General features: G+C 44.6%; 1 protein-coding gene across 3 annotated transcripts in view; it reads right to left on the bottom strand.

Annotated features, from left to right (window-relative positions):
- Positions 1 to 17,853, bottom strand: part of HMCN1 (hemicentin 1) — a 323,571-nt gene that overhangs the window by 75,718 nt on the left and 230,000 nt on the right. For all 3 annotated transcript variants that reach the window (XM_048860591.2, XM_048860590.2, XM_075131536.1), the window contains 5 exons: positions 16,281 to 16,472; positions 15,241 to 15,414; positions 13,140 to 13,253; positions 5,438 to 5,583; positions 4,045 to 4,195 (listed from right to left, as the gene is read on the bottom strand). In XM_048860591.2, coding sequence (XP_048716548.2) covers positions 4,045 to 4,195; positions 5,438 to 5,583; positions 13,140 to 13,253; positions 15,241 to 15,414; positions 16,281 to 16,472 — 777 coding nt within the window. The remainder of the gene's footprint in view (positions 1 to 4,044; positions 4,196 to 5,437; positions 5,584 to 13,139; positions 13,254 to 15,240; positions 15,415 to 16,280; positions 16,473 to 17,853) is intronic.

Raw genomic sequence — 17,853 nt, 5'->3', positions numbered from 1 at the left:
CTCTCTTATGCTAAACAAGTTACAAAAACATTTCTGACATGAGTTTTTGGAACTGTCTTTTTTGTTTATGCATACAGTGCCTAGCACAACAGGGCTGCAGACTGGGGCCATTAGTGCTACTGTAGGGAGAAATTTAATATTGATGCAAAAATGATATTAATAAAATTATTATAAATTTTTTAGATTGCACCTTTACTGAATAGAAAATATAACTACAAGACTATCATAGCCAGGATGCTTGGGAATATAACAATACATACGTTTAGCTGGTTATGTTACAAAATATTTAAGCTAATCAAAGAAATACCAGAAGGTTTCCACTCCTATCTCCCAAGGACAAGCAAACCTTAAGAAGACAAACCACTTAAAATATTCATTCTAAAAAGGAATGTAGAGTGTGTTATCAGGGTCATAAATCTAGGTTGTAAAGTACCCATACCAAGGCCTTTTCTTTTCAAAGGAAAAACTCTGTTTGTGTTTTTGAAACTCCAGGAAAAAAACGTGTTGCTGGAAATGCTTTAAACTTTTGTTTATTTCTTAAATGTTGATCACTTTAGATAAGCTATTACCAGCAGGACAGTGGGGTGGGAGGAGGTATTGTTTCATATTCTCTGTGTGTATATAAAGTCTGCTGCAGTTTCCACGGTAAACATCTGATGAAGTGAGCTGTAGCTCACGAAAGCTCATGCTCAAATAAATTGGTTAGTCTCTAAGGTGCCACAAGTACTCCTTACCTTTGTGAAAGGCATGCTTGCAAATACATTAGCTAAATGCAAAGCTCCAAATATAACTCCTAATGTCATTGCTATGTAAATAGTAAAATGCTTTATGTACAACCTGGAATCTAGTGACCTTGTTAAACTGACTACTACTACTACTACTACTACTAAGAAGCCACGTATGTATAGAATATTTACATTAATGGGGAATTAAATAATTACTGGCAGTGCATAAGCACACCCTCGCTGAACTCAGGAAAACAAAAAAATTATAGTTCCAAAAATCTTCAATGCAGAATCAACAACTTAAGCTAAAGACTTTCTAAGAGTAACTGAACTTCAAAAGACTGTTTTGAGAACCTAAAACCTTGATATAAAGAACTAGAGTGTTGGTGGACTTGTTGAAAATAGAATTTCTTTTCTGACAAACTCTTAATAAAAATGAGAGAATATTTCAGAGAATGGACTGAATAAAAGAAAAGAGTTGATGTCTGATGCTGTCCGGCTACAAGAAGAACAAAGGCAATTAAAGAAATGTTACATAAAGAAATGTTATGGTCCTGGGGCCGGTTTTGTTCAACATCTTATTTAATGATCTGGATGATGAGATAGATTGCACCCTCAGCAAGTTCACAGGTGACACTAAGCTGGGGGGTATGCATATGCTGGAGGGTAGGGATAGGGTCCAGAGTGACCTAGACAAATGGGAGGATTGGGCCAAAAAAAATCTGATGAGGTTCAACAAGGACAAGAGAAGAGTCCTGCATTTAGGACGAAAGAATCCCATGCACCGCAGCAGGCTGGGGACCGACTGGTTAAGCAGCAGTTCAGAAAAGGACTGGGGGATTACAGTGGATGAGAAACTGGATATGAGTCAGCAGTGTGCCCTTGTTGCCAAGAAGGCTAACAGCATATTGGGCTGCATTAGTAGGAGCATTGCCAGCAGATCGAAGGAAATGATTATTACCTTCTCTTTGGCACTGGTGAAGCCACATCTGGAGTATTGACTCCAGTTTTGAGCCCCCCATTACAGAAAGGATGGGGACAAATTGGAGAGAGTCCAGCAGAGCGCAACAAAAATGATCAGGGGGCTGGGGCATATGACTTACGAGGAGAGGCTGAGGGAACTGGGCTTGTCTAGTCTGCAGAAGAGAAGAGTTGGGGGCGGGATTTGATAGCAGCCTTCAGCTACCTGAAGCGGGGGTTCCAAAGAGGATGAAGCTTGGCTGTTCTCAGTGGTGGCAGATGACAGACAAGGAGCAATGGTCTCAAGTTGCAGTGGGGGAGGTCTAGGTTGGATATTAGGAAACAATATTTCACTAGGAGGGTGGTGAAGCACTGGAATGGGTTACCTAGGGAGGTGGTGGAATCTCCATCCTTAGAGGTTTTTAAGGCCCAGCTTGACAAAGCGCTGGCTGGGATGATTTAGTTGGTGTTGGTCCTGCTTTGAGCAGGGCGTTGGACTAGATGACCTCCTGAGGTCTTTTCCAACCCTAATCTTCTATGATTCTATGATATTCATAAGGTGAAGAGGCTTCCCAGGGCTACCTATGAAGTCATGGAGCCAATGAAAGAATCACAGCAACCTACTTGAATCTAAACAAGCCTAAAAGAGGTGTGTTTTCCTATAATATCGTGAATATGAAGGAGAAGGGTATAAGGAACTCTGAAGTGAGCACCACATGTGCACACACCCCTGCTAAGAGAGCAGCACTACATAACTAATCCTGTTTCTCTCAACAAGCCAACTACCCACATAGAGAAGAAAAGTAGAGAAGACTCAAAAAGAAACCAACTCAAGGAAAACCTGCCCAAACTTCAACATAGATTGGTGAGAGAAAGTTAACTAAGATACTGCCAAGGAATTAGATTTAAAATTCTTATAATGAGTTTACTGGAATATTGAAAAGCTGTAGAACTTAAAAGACTAACAGTTTCTCCTGTTAATCATCAAATGGTTAGACCATAGATTCCTGGAAAGGAGACAGAGGCTAAACATTTATAAAAAATAGTGGAATTTAAGATCCTTAATATTTATAATTGGTCTGTATTAAGACACCTCATTACATAGCTTCTTCTAAGTACTAGTTTAAATATTTAGTAAAGATTTAGTTTAGATCATTTACCTTCAGCAACTATTTATGTATGGCAAATTAACTTGTTTAAGGACAAGTGAAGCCTGTCTAGTTATTACTAACCTAAACAGTAGATAAGTATTTAATAAGGGGACTAGATTAAATGTCCTTTGCTGTTCCTTTTGACCCTATGATTTTATGATACTAAAACCGAATACACAATAATTCTGGGAAACAATATATGTACTCTGGTCTTAATTTACCCAGAGAAAAGTGACCCACAAAAGGTGGGTTCATTCTCAAGGGTATAATCTATTCTCCACAGGGTCAATCTCCACAGAAAGGCATACAAAAGAGATTGTAATGGAAGTAACTAAGTTTATCACTTGTACTCAGTCATGTGTTGTTTTGTTTAATGATTTGTTTTTCTTTAATAATACAATAGCCATGGTTAATAACTGGGATTTGCTTGGTCTTGATCAAGTGTCCCCTATGGCAGGGGTTCTCAACCTTTTTCTTTCTGAGACCCCCACACCCGTCCATCATGCTATAAAAATTCCATGGCTCACCTGTGTCACAAGTACTGTTTTTCAGCATACCCAGTAGATTAAAAGTCAGGGCCAGTGTTAGCGGGTAGAAAACAGAGCAACTGCCAAATGCCCCATTCCCCAGGGGTCCCCCGTGAAGCTAATTTGCTCAGGTTTCAGCTTCAAACCCTTTGTGATGGGGCTCAGGCTTCGGCTTTCTGCCCTGGGCCCCAGGGAGTCTAACACTGGCCCCTCTCTGGTTTATTTTAGTGGACCCTCTGAAACCTGCTCACAGCCCCCCTGGGGCCCAGACCCCAGTTGAGAACCACTGCCCTAAGGTATGTAAAAGAATCCTGTGTCTAAACAGTGGGAACCATACCTTTGAGTTGGCAGAAACAAGTAGTAGACCTGGTCTACCATTTCTTGTTTCTCTGGTCTAAATTTTTTTTGTAATTTTTAAAATAACCAGGCCTTCTATTTCTTAAATATGAATAATATATAAATTTAATAAAGAGCTCATACTTAAAATATTTTCTCTTACTAAAGACCTAAAAAATTAGAGCAAGCAGGTCAAATTACCCTTGGTCTAGACTGATCCAGTGCGGGGAAAATAAGAAAAGTATAAACAATTTCAGTGCTCCAAACCAAATATTACTAGAAAATGACTCACACTGACAGAATAGGAGAATTTTATTATTATTTTAACTTTGTTTCCCTTTTTACCTTGTATGTTCACATCAAATTCTATTTCATCCTCTCCAGCAACGTTGGATGCCACACACATGTAACGACCAGTGTCTGATACCTGAGCTTCCTTTATCTGCAGAGTCCGGCCACTGGCTTGGATGGTAACATGAGCATCTGGTTTAATAGGCTGTGATTTAATTTAAACAAATTTATAAGTATTAAATAAAATAAATGCTTGAAGTATTAAGAATCATGAAAGTAATCTGATGGTACAGCCATTTTGCTCTAACACACCAGTCAAATTACTTACGTCTACCTTGACATGACTACTTGACTAAGTGTTTTAAAGCAAGTTGGGAATAAGAAAACATGTTCTTTTAAACTCAACTCTTTCCTTTTTGATTTCCTTGGCTTTGCCAAAAGTAACAGAAAAATATATCTATTATTATTGTTCCAAATAACATTAGGAATCACACTCCAGCCAGGAGGCCTGATCCTGTGAGATGCTAAGCCTATTAATGTGCCTATGGTCTAGAATATAGCAAAATGTGTCTATGGCCTAGAATATAGCAAAAAGTCACAGTACCATGATACTCAGCTTACAAACTAATGAAATATATATGATAAATGTAAGTGAAGAAACTTAATGGGAAAGGAGCCCTTTACAGGAATAAAAAGTTATTTACAAAGAAAAAAATATCTACTCTTTCCAAGCAGATGTCTTGCATTATTTTATTTTAAAATGCAATTAATCTGAAGAATGACTATAAATATAATGTTGTGGTGCCCTCAGTTCATTCCCTTTCAACAACTTTTGTACTCAGGGTCTCATTTTTCCCCAAAATCTGCACATGGAGGGGAACCCCTTTGGAAGGTCAGCTGCTTCTGGGGCATTGTCACCTCTTTTCAGAACCCAGTGGAGGGTTCTCTGCAAGTTCTAGAGAACCAGGGTGAAGAGGGGCAAGGCCAGGATGGCAAAGGGAGGACTGAGGGTGGGACCAGGATGTTACGCCTCTCTCCAGCACAAGCCTTGGGGGGAATCTGCACAAGAGGTAGTCAGCCTTCTGTGCAATGACCACTCAATACGAAGGAACAAGCAGTCTCAGGCAGAGGAAGTCTGGCAGCACTGTCCCACCTGTACTGCAAGTGAACCAGAGGGAGAAGTAGGAGCTCTAGTGCCAGTGTGCAGAGGGACTTGGCCTATAGCAGATTCCCTGAGATCCATAAAATTGTGGAGTAGTACCCACAATCCATAATATTGGGGATGGGGGCAGGAGGAGGACAGCAGGGAGCCATTGATTTCAGTGGTGCAGGATCAGGAGCCATGTGTGCACTGATGGTGCTATAAAAATGTTGATTAAAAATTATGATATTCAACTGCTTCTGTAAGAAAAACTACCCATTAAAAGGAATTAAATTTGTGACTGACCTGTCCATCCTTGTACCAGCTGATAGCAGCAGCAGGAATCGCATGAACTTCACACTCTAGTGTAAGGCTGTTGTTTACTTTGATCTTCACTTCTTTAGGAGAGAGACCCATCCTTGAGATATCTCCTTTGTTAATGACGGGTGGAACTGCACAAAACAAACATCCCAAAGAAGTGAAAGAGATTTCCCTGACTGAATTAACATGTTATACATCATTTAAAATGAACCAGACATAGGGACAGCAAGGATAATAACCATAGAGTAAAAAAATACATTCCTCTGTGATCCTTTTCTCCAAGCACCACAGCTGGGTTATTACAAAACAGCAGCGCTTAACTTTTTGGTGAAAATGCACCAGACTACATTCTTGACTGTCCCACTCTACCATGTAACTCGCTTTCATATTTACCTACTATTTAATCAAAAATAATAAATATTAAAGCCAGTATTTTCAAAAAATGTGCCTAAAGTTAGGCTTTTGAATTCTTAATGAGTAGAGCTGGTCAAAACTCAGAATATCCTTTCCTTGGGAAATTCTGACATTTTGAAATTTGTTGTCATTCTGATTCAGAATTTTGAAATTTGCCACAAAATGAAATTTTGGGAAAACAATGAGTTTTGGGTCAATGAAAACATTTTGTTCCAGTTTTGACTTGACATTTAAAAAATTATATTATAATTTATAATAAAAAATAAATGTCTACATTCCCACATAAAGTTTTGATTTTGATGAATAGGTATTTTCTGATGGAAGAACATTCCACTGAAAAGTTTTTGACCAGCTCTAATCTAAATAAGCTCCAAGTGAAATTCTATTTCTTTTCAGTGCCACTGTACAGCCTTTCTTAAACGGTGAGCTCTCTGGCACAGAGACCATCTTTACATTATAGCATACAGAGCCTAGCTAGCTCAATGGGACCACAATCCCTGACTGGGTCCTCTAGGTACTTCTCCAATTCAAATAAACAATAATAATAATAATTAATAATAAACAATAAAGTTACAAGACGGGGTTGGGAACAGCCCAAACTCCTTTTCAGTTTAGAGCACTAACCAATGAATGGAAGATGGGAAGCAATGTTTAACTGAGGGCCCAAGCAAAGAGTCTCAGCATTACAATAGAGTGGAACACTTAGAATATTGGCCCCAAGAGTCTGAAGTACGAGTACTGGTAATAGTTACTAGGGATGGTTGAAATCACTGTTGTAAGGAAGAATCAGAAAGAATCGAAAGTGCTGACAGGGAACGTTGCATGGGAAGGGGGGGAGTTGGTGGCATTTTACTACAAAATATAATAGTGAGTGGTTTTACCTCACTCAAGTAAAAACTTCCCATTAGATATTAGGTTCTACTTTTAAAAATAGCTCTGGAGCCTGTGGGCTTTCACAGTTCTTCAGCTGTGCAGTATCCATCTGACTTGAAAGCCCAAAAGACAGTTACCTCTTCCGTAACTGGTGTTCTTCGAGATGTGTTGCTCATGTCTATTCCACAATAGGTGTGCCTGCTCACCACGTGCACCAGTGCCGGAAGTTTTTCCCCAGTGGGGGAGCACCCCCTGCAACCCCTGGAGTGGCACCTGCCTGGTGCGGTATAAGGGAAACTGCGTGCTCCCCCCACCCTCAGTTCCTTCTTGCCAGACAACTCCGACAGAGGGAGTGGGATATGGACTAGACATGAACAACACATCTTGAAGAACACCAGTTACGGAAAAGATAACTGTCTTTTCTTTGTCAAGTGATTGCTCATGTGTATTCCACAATAGGTGATTCCAAGCTGTATCTGTTGGAGGTGGGTAGGAGTTCACAAGTTCCCAGGCCGGAGGACAGCCCTGCCAAACCCAGCGTCATCCCTGGTTTGGGAGACGATCGCATAGTGCGAGGTGAACGTGTGAACCGAAGACCTCGTGGTGGCCCTACAGGTGTCCTGAATGGGGACATGGGCCATGAAGGCAGCCGACGAGGCCTGCGCCCGAACACCCGCCAGCTCATAACAGGTACGGATGCACGAAGTGATCCAATTGGAAAGCCGCTGAGTGGAAATTGGCTGGCCCCTTGCGCACTCGGCCAAGGCAACAAACAGTTGCGAGGACTTTCTGAATGGCTTAGTCTGCTCAAGTTAGAAAGCCAGAGCCCACTGCACATCGAGCATGTGGAGACGGCGCTCCTCACTGGGCGCATGGGTCTTGGGCAGAGGACTGGTAGAAAAATGTCCTGCCTTGTGTGGTAAGCGGAGACCACCTTCGGGAGGAATGCGGGGTGTGGGCGGAGCTGGACCTTATCTTTATGAAAAATCATGTACGGCGGCTAAGAAGTCAGGGCCTGAGCTCTGAGACTCGCCTCGCCGACGTGATTGCAACCAGGAAGGCCACCTTCCACGAGAGATGACACCAGGAGTACATGGCCAGTGGTTCAAAACGGGGCCCCGTGAGACAAACCAACACCAGGTTCAGGTCCCACTGCGGGACCAGGGGTCTAGAATATGGGAAAAGACGGTCCAACCCCTTGAGGAACCAGCCAGTCATAGAATGGGAAAATACCGTGTGTCCCTACACTGGCGGATGGAAGGCCGATATGGCTGCCAGGTGCACCTTGACTGACGAAGGCGCCAGGCCCTGGGCTCTCAGGTGGAGGAGGTAGCCAAGAATAAGCTGGATCGGGGTGGTCATGGGATAGACACCGTGGTCCGCTGCCCATCTAGAAAAATGGGACCACTTTGCCAAATAAGCACGGCAAGTGGAGGGCCATCTACTTTCAAGGAGGACGCGCTGAACCTGTTCTGAGCACGTCCTCTCCTCTCCGCCTAACCACTGAGCAGCTCATGCCGTGAGGTGAAGAGCCTCTAGGTTAGGATGGAGGAGGCGGCCCTGGTCCTGAGACAGCAGGTCCGGGTGGAGCGGCAATGGTCACAGCAGAGCTACCACCAGGCCTGTGATGGTCCCATGCCAATGTTGCCTGGGCCACGCCAGGGCAATCAGGATGACCCGGGCCTTGTCCGTCTTTATCTTCTCCAGGACCCTGCTGATTAGAGGGAATGGGGGGAAGGCATAGAGAAGCCGCCCTGACCAGGACAGGATAAAGGCATCAGAGATAGCGTCCTCCCCGCCCCAGCTCCCTCCGAGCAGAACTGGGGACATCACCAGTTCTGTCAAGTTGCAAATAGGTCCACTTGGGGAATTCCCCACCTTCCTCATATTGCGAGGAAAAGTCCCTGCTCAAGTGATCCACTCTCTCATTCCAGGCGCCCAGTAGTTGGAAGGCCTTCAGTGGATGTCGTGGGATATTCAGAAATCAACAGCCTGAGGGCTTCGTGGCAGAGGATTGGGCCCCGCCTTGCCTGTTGATATAGAACATCGAGGCCATGTTGTCCGCGAGGACCCTGACTACCTTGACCTCCAGGTGCGAGCAGAAAGCCACACAGGCCAGGCGTACCGCCCTGAACTACTTGACATTTATATATAGGGTCAGGTCTTGGGCCGACCACAGGCTTTGGGTCTGAAAGTTCCCCACATGGCCCCCCAACCCAGGTCCGACATGTCGGACACCAGCTTCAATGATGGGGCCCTGTCCCTGAATGGGACCCCTTGGACCATGTTGTTTGGGGCAGACCACTACCATAGGGAGGTGATCACAGAGTCTGGCACGGTGAGGACCTTGTCCATCCTGTCCATGGCCTGGGAGAACTTCGAGGCCAACCAGAGTTGGAGGAGCCTCATCCTGAGTCTGGCATGACGGACCATGTATGTGCAATGCTAACATGTGACCCAAGAGCAACAGGCAAACCCTGGCTGTTGTCACCGGGAACTTTGAGACCGAGTCCATGAGACCTTTCAGGGTCTTGAATCTGTCTTGCGGGAGAGAGGCTGTGGCTGACGCTGAGTCCAGGAGAGCCCCGACAACCTCTATATGTTGGACCGGGACTAACATGGATTTGGTGCTGTCTACCAATAGGCCCAAGGCGGTACACGTGGACAGTAGGAGTGCCACGTGATCCCTCACCTGAGACCAGGAGGTACCCTTGACCAGCCAATTGTCCAGATAGGGAAAAATCTGGACCCCCCCACAGTCTGAGGTAGGCTGCTACCACCGTCATGCATTTTGTAAACACCCTCGGACAGACCAAATGGGAGGATCGTGAATTGGTAGTGATTCTGTCCCACCACAAAACAGAGGAAGCACCTGTGCCCCTCGAATATGTGGATGTGCAAGTATGCGTCCTGCAGATCGAGGGCAGCATACCAGTCCCTGGGATCCAGGGAGGGGATGATGGAGGCCAGGGAAACCATGCAGAACTTGAGTTTCACCATGTACTGGTTCAGACTTTGCAGGTCCAGGATGGGTCTGAGGCCCCCTTTGGCCTTCAGGATAAGGAAGTATTGGGAATAATACCCCCTGCCCATGAACTCCTCAGGCACTGCCTCTACCGCTGCTAGTCCTAGAAGCTGCCGCACCTCCTGCTCGAGCAGAGCCTTGTGTGAGGGGTCCCCCAATAGGGATGGGGGTTGGGGGTGGTTGGGCAGGGAGGAAGTAAACTGGAGGGTGTAACCCCGGGAGATGGTGTTGAGGACCCATCAGTCTGAGGTTAGCTATGACCATTCTGGGAGGAAAGCACACAACTGGTTGGAGAAGGGGAGCTTTATTGTGCGTGGATCCCTGATGAAGACTGGTGGGGTGCCCCCAAGCGGCCCGTCAAAAACACCTTTTCCCCACCTGCTTGCCCTTAGAGGAGCCAGGCTGGAAGGCCGGCCAAGACTGCCTCTGTGGGCGTCTCTTATAGTCCTGCTGTTTCTTGTGGGTGGCCTCATACTTTGGGAAGGCAGCCTGGGTGGGAGTCCGCTGTGGCCTGAACTTAGGTCTTGCCGGAGCCGGTACATATAGGCCCAGAGTCTGGAGGGTCGTATGGGAGTCTTTCATGCCATGCAGTTTTGTATCTGTCTCCTCCGCAAACAGGGCTTTCCTGTCAAAATGGGAGATCCTGCATGGAGGACTGTGCCTCGCTGGAAAGCCCAGAGAGCAGGAACCATGACGCCCATCTCATGGACACCGCAGAGGCCATGGATTGTGCAGCCGTATCCGCAGCATCCAAGGCTGCCTGCAGGGACGCCCTAGCAGCCGCTGCCCCCTCCTCCACTAGTGCCTTGAATTCCTTTCTATCACTCTTCTGGAGGGAGTCCTCAAACTTGGGCAGGGAGACCCCCAGATTGAATTCGTACCGGCCCAGGAGAGCCTGATGATTTGCCACTCGCAACTGGAAGCTCAAAGACAAATAAATTTTCCTTCCAAAAGAGTCCAGTCTCCGAGAGTCTTTATTCTTTGGGGTTGGGGCTGGTTGACCCTGCCATTTCCTATGGTTGACTGACTCGACCACCAGGGAGTTGGGCACCGGGTGCGTATACAAGTACTCATGCCCCTTGGTGGGTACTAAGTACTTGCGTTTCGCCTTCTTAGAGATAGGGGCCAACGAGGCTGGTGTCTGCCACAGGGCATTTGAAATTTTAGCCACCCCTTCATGAAGAGGCAAGGCCACCCTACCCAGTGCCGACGAGGACAGTACATTAAACAGGGAGTCTGAGGGCTCCTCCATCTCCTCTGCCTGGAGGTGGAGGCTTGCTGCCACCCTCTTTAAGAATTCTTGATGTGCCCTGAAGTCCTCCTGTCAGGCAGAGGGGGGCGGGGCCGCAATCGCCTCCTCCGGGCAGGGCGAGGAGACCCGGTGCAGCGCTCTGGGTATCGGCCGGCACCGGAGGGTCCAACAGCTGGTCGGACTCTGGGAACGATGCCAAGGATGCACGTCCCAGCGACTCCTTCCTTGGGGGTCTGGATAGGGTGGCCGATGGAGCCTCCGAAGCACCGGCCACCGAGTGGGCCTTCAACGGGAGCTGCACTGGAGGCCACGGTGCCCACTGGTACCATTGGGCCGGCCACGACACTCGGTGCCACTGCACCTGCTGTGGCACTGGTGGGGTTGACTGTTGGGCTTGGCTGGCCTGGCCTGGCCTATCAAAGGACGGCTATGAATGGAGGCCGGGCTGGCGTACGATCTGATGCTGCCTCTGGACTGGGAGGAGCGGCAGTGCCGGGATCGACGTTGGCCATGGGACCACGATCTCGACGTGGAGGACTGGTACAATGGTAGCAGCTGCTCCGCGGACAGCCTTGACGGGCAGACCCGCACCGGCGAGACACCGGCAATCGACGCCCGGGGCTGCAATGTCTTGGCAGAGACTTGGAGCAGGAGTCCGAGCAGGAACGGCATTGATGACCATGCCGTGACCAGCTGTGGTACCCCCTCTGAGACGAAGACCGTTGGCGGCGCCTGTTGCGGTCCCATCAATAATCACTCCTTGAGGACGAGCGGTGCCGAGAGTCCCAAACGGACGGAACCCAGACAGAGAGTCTGATCGGCGTTGAGGGTGATCCACCTGCATTCTGTCCCAAGCGGTTGCTGGGCAGTGAATGGCATCGGGAACATTTCCTCGACCAAGACCAAGCCGGAGGCTACTGCGGAGATCCCAGCGGTGGCTTGCCTCTAGAGCGTGGGGCCAACATCAGCAGCGCTCCGGGCAGCGGCATGGACATAACATCCCAGGCCACCTGGAGGGCTTCAGGCATGGAAGGCATCTGGACATCTGGAGAGGCCTGTTCTGTAGGGACCGGGCTACTCCACTCAACGTGAGTCGGAGGCCTGGGGCCCGGTGGGGAGCGAGGACTGCCCGACATGGGTCTAGCCTCTGTCCCAGATTTCCTTTGGTGCCGCTGTGAAGAGGGAGTCTTCCTGGCCCTCTTGGCATGCCCCATGAACAGGGAGTGGTGCCAAATGTTGGATGGCACCGGAGGGTTGCCGCGTACCGACACCATGGTGCCGGGTACCGGTTCGGAGCGGCGTGCCAGAGTCGGGCTCAGTGCCGACTCCATCAGGATGGCCTGGAGCCTAATGTCCCTTTCTCTTTTGGTCCAAGGCTTAAATGACTTGCAAATCTTGCACCTTTCGCTGATATGGATTTCTCCCAAACAGCGCAAACAGTCTGCGTGCGGGTCACTTCTTGGCATAGAACGCCTACAAGAGCCGCACGACTTAAAGCCCAGGGCATGCCCTGGCCCAGCTCACTGACTAACTAAACTAACTGAACAGCTACCTAACTACAGGTTCTAGCACTGAATAAATGAACAGTACTGGGGATCGAGCTACAGCAAAGCTGGAGCAGAGTAGTTCTGACACACCTTCACTGGCGGCAAGAAGGAACGGAAGGTGGGGAGAGCGCGCAGCTCCCCTTATACCGTGCCAGGCAGGTGCCACTCCAGGGGGCGCGGGGGACACTTCCCCCTACGGGTACTGCTAGGGGAAAAACTTCTGGCACTGGTGCACATGGCGAGCACGCACACCTATTGTGGAATACACATGAGCAATCACTTGAAGAAGAACAAACATTTCAGCAGAAAGAGAAGTGCATCATCTCTACATCTTCCCCTGGGCATTGCAAAGCCTCCAGTAACCTCAACTGAATGCTTGTAAATGGTGTCATGCAAATCTTCCTGATGTCTTTCAAGATGGTGGGCATGATTTGTATTAATGCAAGTGTTAGCTGGATAGAGTGAGTACCTGCTGGTTCAGAAACCCTAGTGAATAGCAGAATGGGTAAAACTGTAAAGAAAAAATGGAGGAACGAGAAAAAATTAAAACGTATTCCATTGTTATAACAAACTTACTGTAGATTTTCACTTCATAGTGTTTCAGTGTTTCCCCAGCTTCATTTGTGGCTATGCAGGTGTATCTACCAGCGCTGTCCTCCTGTGCATTTAGAATCTGCAGGATTCGCCCTCCTGCAGAAAGATGATATTATTCTCTAGCATTAGCATCATACTCTTGATCCTCAGGTTATTAATGTTTTCTGCAGTCATACTTTCAACTCTGAGAGCTAAATTCTTCTCTTGGATGTGTAAGCACAACTCACATTGAACTCAGAAGGAATTGCACATGTATAATTTAGGTCAGGATGTGGCACTATGTCGTAATGAATGTACAGGATCTGAATTGGGTATGGAATCACTCTCTCCTTGACTAGGTATGTGTTATAGTTCCTATGAAAGTGTTAAAGCAGTTCTGGACATGAATTAATTTATGGTCCTGTGCTTTGTCTGAATAATTGTGCTTCACCTTCTCTTTTCTGTGAACAAGTAAAAATGCACTAATTCTACATATAGGGCTGGATGGATCTGAGGCACTGTACTGTAGTTTAGTTTCAGCAGTGTACTTCAAGTGAAAAGATGCTCAGTGTGGAGAATAGAGAGAAGATAACACTCTTATGTGAAATGTTGTGAATATTAGTGAATCAACAGGATTTGAGACTCCAGATATGCAATTCACTCAAATTGCCTGTACGCTTCAGCATGCATCAGTTTCCTTCTCACAAATTCATGCTTATGTGTGATTTATACTCACTACATTCGCAGAGCACAACCCCAATTTAAACTGGCTACAACTCCCTTCAGCCTGAATTCTTAGGAACTGTCCCCCAGTGAAGTCATTTAATTCCCACATACTAGTAATGCTCACATTTCCTCCCACAGGTGCAAAATTACCAGTAGTGAAGTGTAACAAAAGTGTAACATTCATTTTCATTATATTACCTACAATCTTACCAAAAAAACTTTCCCCTATTTCATATGTCCACAAAGGGCTAGACAAGAGATAATCTAACAAAAGGACAATTACTTTTTTACTTTCTTGATGGTGAGTTACTAATGAGCTATAAAAAATGCTACAGCAGAACCTCAGAGTTATGAACACCTTGATAACAGAAGTTGTTCGTAACTCTGAAATGTTCATAACTCGGAACAAACGCTCTGGTTGTTCTTTTAAAAGTTTACAACTGAACATTGACTTAATACAGCTTTGAAACTTTACTATGCAGAAGAAAAATGCTGCTCTCTCCCTATTTTAGTACTTTACATTTAACACAGTACTGTACTGTATTTGCTTGCTCTTTTTTTGGAGGGGGTGGTGGAGAGGTGTCTCTGCTGCTGCCTGATTGTTTACTTTTGGTTCCAAATGAGGTGTGTGGTTGACCGGTCAGTTCGTAACTCTGGTGTTCATAACTCTGAGGTTTTACTGTATCTTATTTATTTAGCTTTTCTGTTTGTGCTGTCTGTCTATCTTCACTTCCTCTTCAATTATACCCCCCTATTTCTGAAGTGTTCCCATTATTTTCACAGACAAGTCTAAAGATTAACAGCACAAGGTATGACATATTTTTAGCAGACCTCCTTAATTCTGCTTAATTAGTTTGTAGGCACATCCATTTTATATCCAAATTGTAGTAAGAGGGTAAAATTGCCTAATTTGCACAAATAGATCTTCCTGCAAATTTTGCAGGACATAATTAAGGAGGTAAACTGGAAATTTCCATAAGTCATTCAATTTGCCTTTTTAATATAGATACGATTTAGTATGGTAATGAATACATTTTAAAGTTATCAAGCGATAGTGGTGATGTGTGTCATTATCAATATTTCAAATGAATTTACCATGTTATTATTATGCTGTTACCACCTAACTTTAATCATTACATTGTAACTGTGCAATTAACTTGTCTCATCACCATCATTTTACAGAGCAAAGGGATAAATATGTTCTGAATGCATAAAAATAATTAATTAGCTAACGTTTGTGAAACACTGAGATCCTGGGATGAAAAATGCTACAGAAGTACAAAGTGATGCTATTATTACAACTAATTGTTTTGATTTATGAATGTGTCATTTGATAAGTGACAAAACATTTATTTTATTTAAGAATAAAAATAATTACCTGGCAAAATTCGGATATTTCTGTTAGATTCCAGTGGAGCTCCATCTTTTAGCCAGGTAATTGTAGCTGGTGGGTATGAATAAGCCTCACAAGCCAGGGATGTGGGGCTATTTAGGATAACAGTGACGTCTTCTGCACTGCCATGACTGTCCGTACCCGCAATGGTTGGAGACACTGGGAAGCAATAAGAAGATCCTCAGCAATGGAATTGACAGCCATTAAAAGCAATTTAAGGCTACTATAACTTTTAAATTGAGAACTGCTGGTGTTATTTGAAGTCTCTTTATAAAGAAAATTCAATTTCCTGTTTAGGGACTTGGTTCTAACTTATATAAGTGGATGTGCATCACTACTAGGCGTGTGTGAACTGTTCACAACGAAACCCAGAACCAGGCAAAAGTCCTATAGCACTAGCTGAAGCTCTATCTGGTTTCCTGTTTTGTCCTGAAGTTGAAATTCAGCCTACGTTCATAGAGGCTGTCCTTTTCAGATGCTGTCAAACGGTGCAAGGGGAGAAGGCTAGCCACCAGCTACTACTCCACCACCTCCCAAAGACTATTATCAGCTAGGGTCAACAGGTCTACTGTCTGATCTTCCTGAAAACTATTGCTAGGCAGGGGATGTGGGCCAGGATATGAGACTATGTAAAAGAAACTCTACTGTATTAGTTGTAGTCTGTAACATGATAACCATCATAATAAAATAACAGGTGGTCTGAGTTTTTATGAAACAATATTTCCTTTAATGGTGTCCGTTACACATTTCTTCTGTAAAACACAAGACAATACACTGTTTTGTTCAATCTATATGTAGATTAATTCCTGTTCTAACTCCCTGTTTTCCAACCTAATTTGTTTCTTCTTAAAGGTATAAGTGCCTTATTAATATTAAATACTTTAGCAAGTATACAGCTGTAAGTATTTAACTCTAGTCAGGTAGCTTAGACATTGCTGCTATTAACTGTTAGAGCCACCCCAGCATGAATATCCACCTTTCAATGAGATGAATACCTTCTTTAGATAACCAGCACAATCACTTACCAAGTACATTGAGACTGTAACTTTTGCTTTTGTCACCAGCTATATTGGATGCAACACATGTATATCGCCCTGTGTAAGTAACTTGAGCATTGGTGATCTGAAGAAAACGTCCACTGGAAAGAATCTGGTGATCTCCATCCTGGGTAAGAGGCTGCCCATCTTTTACCCATGTAATCTTTGGTACAGGATTCCCTTAATAAAAATACAATTAATTGTAAGTGTTAATTACTGTAGCTTCTAGAATATGAAAAGTTACTGAACAATAGAAAAGAACATTTTCATGTGTCCACTTAAAATTTCCCTTTTAGGAAAGTTCTATAGAATACATATTCTATAGCCCTATAGGTTTTTGAACCATCCTCTAGAATTTTATAAGAACAGCCATACTGGGTCAGACCAATAGTCCATCTATGCCAGTATCCTGTTCTGACAGTGGCCAATGCCAGGTGCTTCAGAGAAAATGAACAGAAGAGGTAATCATCAAGTGATCCAATCCCCTGTTGCCCATTCACATCTTCTGACAACAGAGGCTAGAGACACCATCCCTGCCCATCTGGGCTACTAGTCATTGATGGACTTATTTGGTTATTTTTGGAACTCTGTTATAGTCTTGTCCTTCACAACATCCTCTGGCAAAGAGTTCCACAGGTTAACTGTGCATTGTATGACGAAATACTTCCTTTTGTTTGTTTTAAACTGATTTCCTGTTAATTTCATTTGGTGACCCCCTTGTTCTTATGTTATGAGAACGAGTAAATAACACTTCCTTATTTACTTTCTCCACTCCAGTCATGATATTATAGTCCTCTATCATATCCCACCTTAGTAGTTTCTTTTCTAAGCTAAAAAGTCCCAGTCTTAGAGAGTCCTAATCTCTCCTCATATGGAAGCTTCTCCATATCCCTAATCATTTTTGTTGCCTTTTCTGTACCTTTTCCAATTCCAGTACATCTTTTTTGAGATGGGGGTTGACCACATCTGCACACAGTATTCAAGATGTGGGCATACCAGGGATATATATAGAAGTAATATATTTTCTGTCTTATTATCTATCCCTTTCCTAATGGTTCCCAACATTGTGTTAGGTTTTTTGACTGCTGCTGCACGCTGAGTGTATGTTTTCAGAGAACTATCCACAATGACTCCAAGATCTCTTTCTTGAGTGGTAACTGCCAATTTAGACCCCATCATTTTATATGTATAGTTGGGATTATATTTTACTATGTGCATTACTTTGCACATAAAAGGGATATACTTTTCTGTTAAATTCTACAGGATGTTTAAAAAATAAACTATAGAAAGAGTCTCTCTCAAGTTTTATAGGATATTTCTCTTAGGGTTATTTACTAAAAACACATTCATTTAAAAAACCCACTGCATTGACAGTGATATTAAAACATGTAAAAAAGAACAGTCAAGATAAAACTAAGAGCCAAATTCTGGCTTTCAGCTATTTGTACATATACACTCAAACAACTGTGGTCAGGAAGGGAACTGTGATGTGGACAACTAACACACACACCAGGCTGCTGTGGGTTTAGCAGTTGAATAGGAAACATATTGTGACATTGCA

The sequence above is a fragment of the Caretta caretta genome, chromosome 8 (genome assembly GCF_965140235.1).
Source record: "Caretta caretta isolate rCarCar2 chromosome 8, rCarCar1.hap1, whole genome shotgun sequence".
NCBI classification, from domain to species: domain Eukaryota; kingdom Metazoa; phylum Chordata; order Testudines; family Cheloniidae; genus Caretta; species Caretta caretta.
The sequence above is the reverse complement of the archived record's forward strand: the minus strand, read 5'-3'. Positions and strand labels throughout refer to the sequence as shown.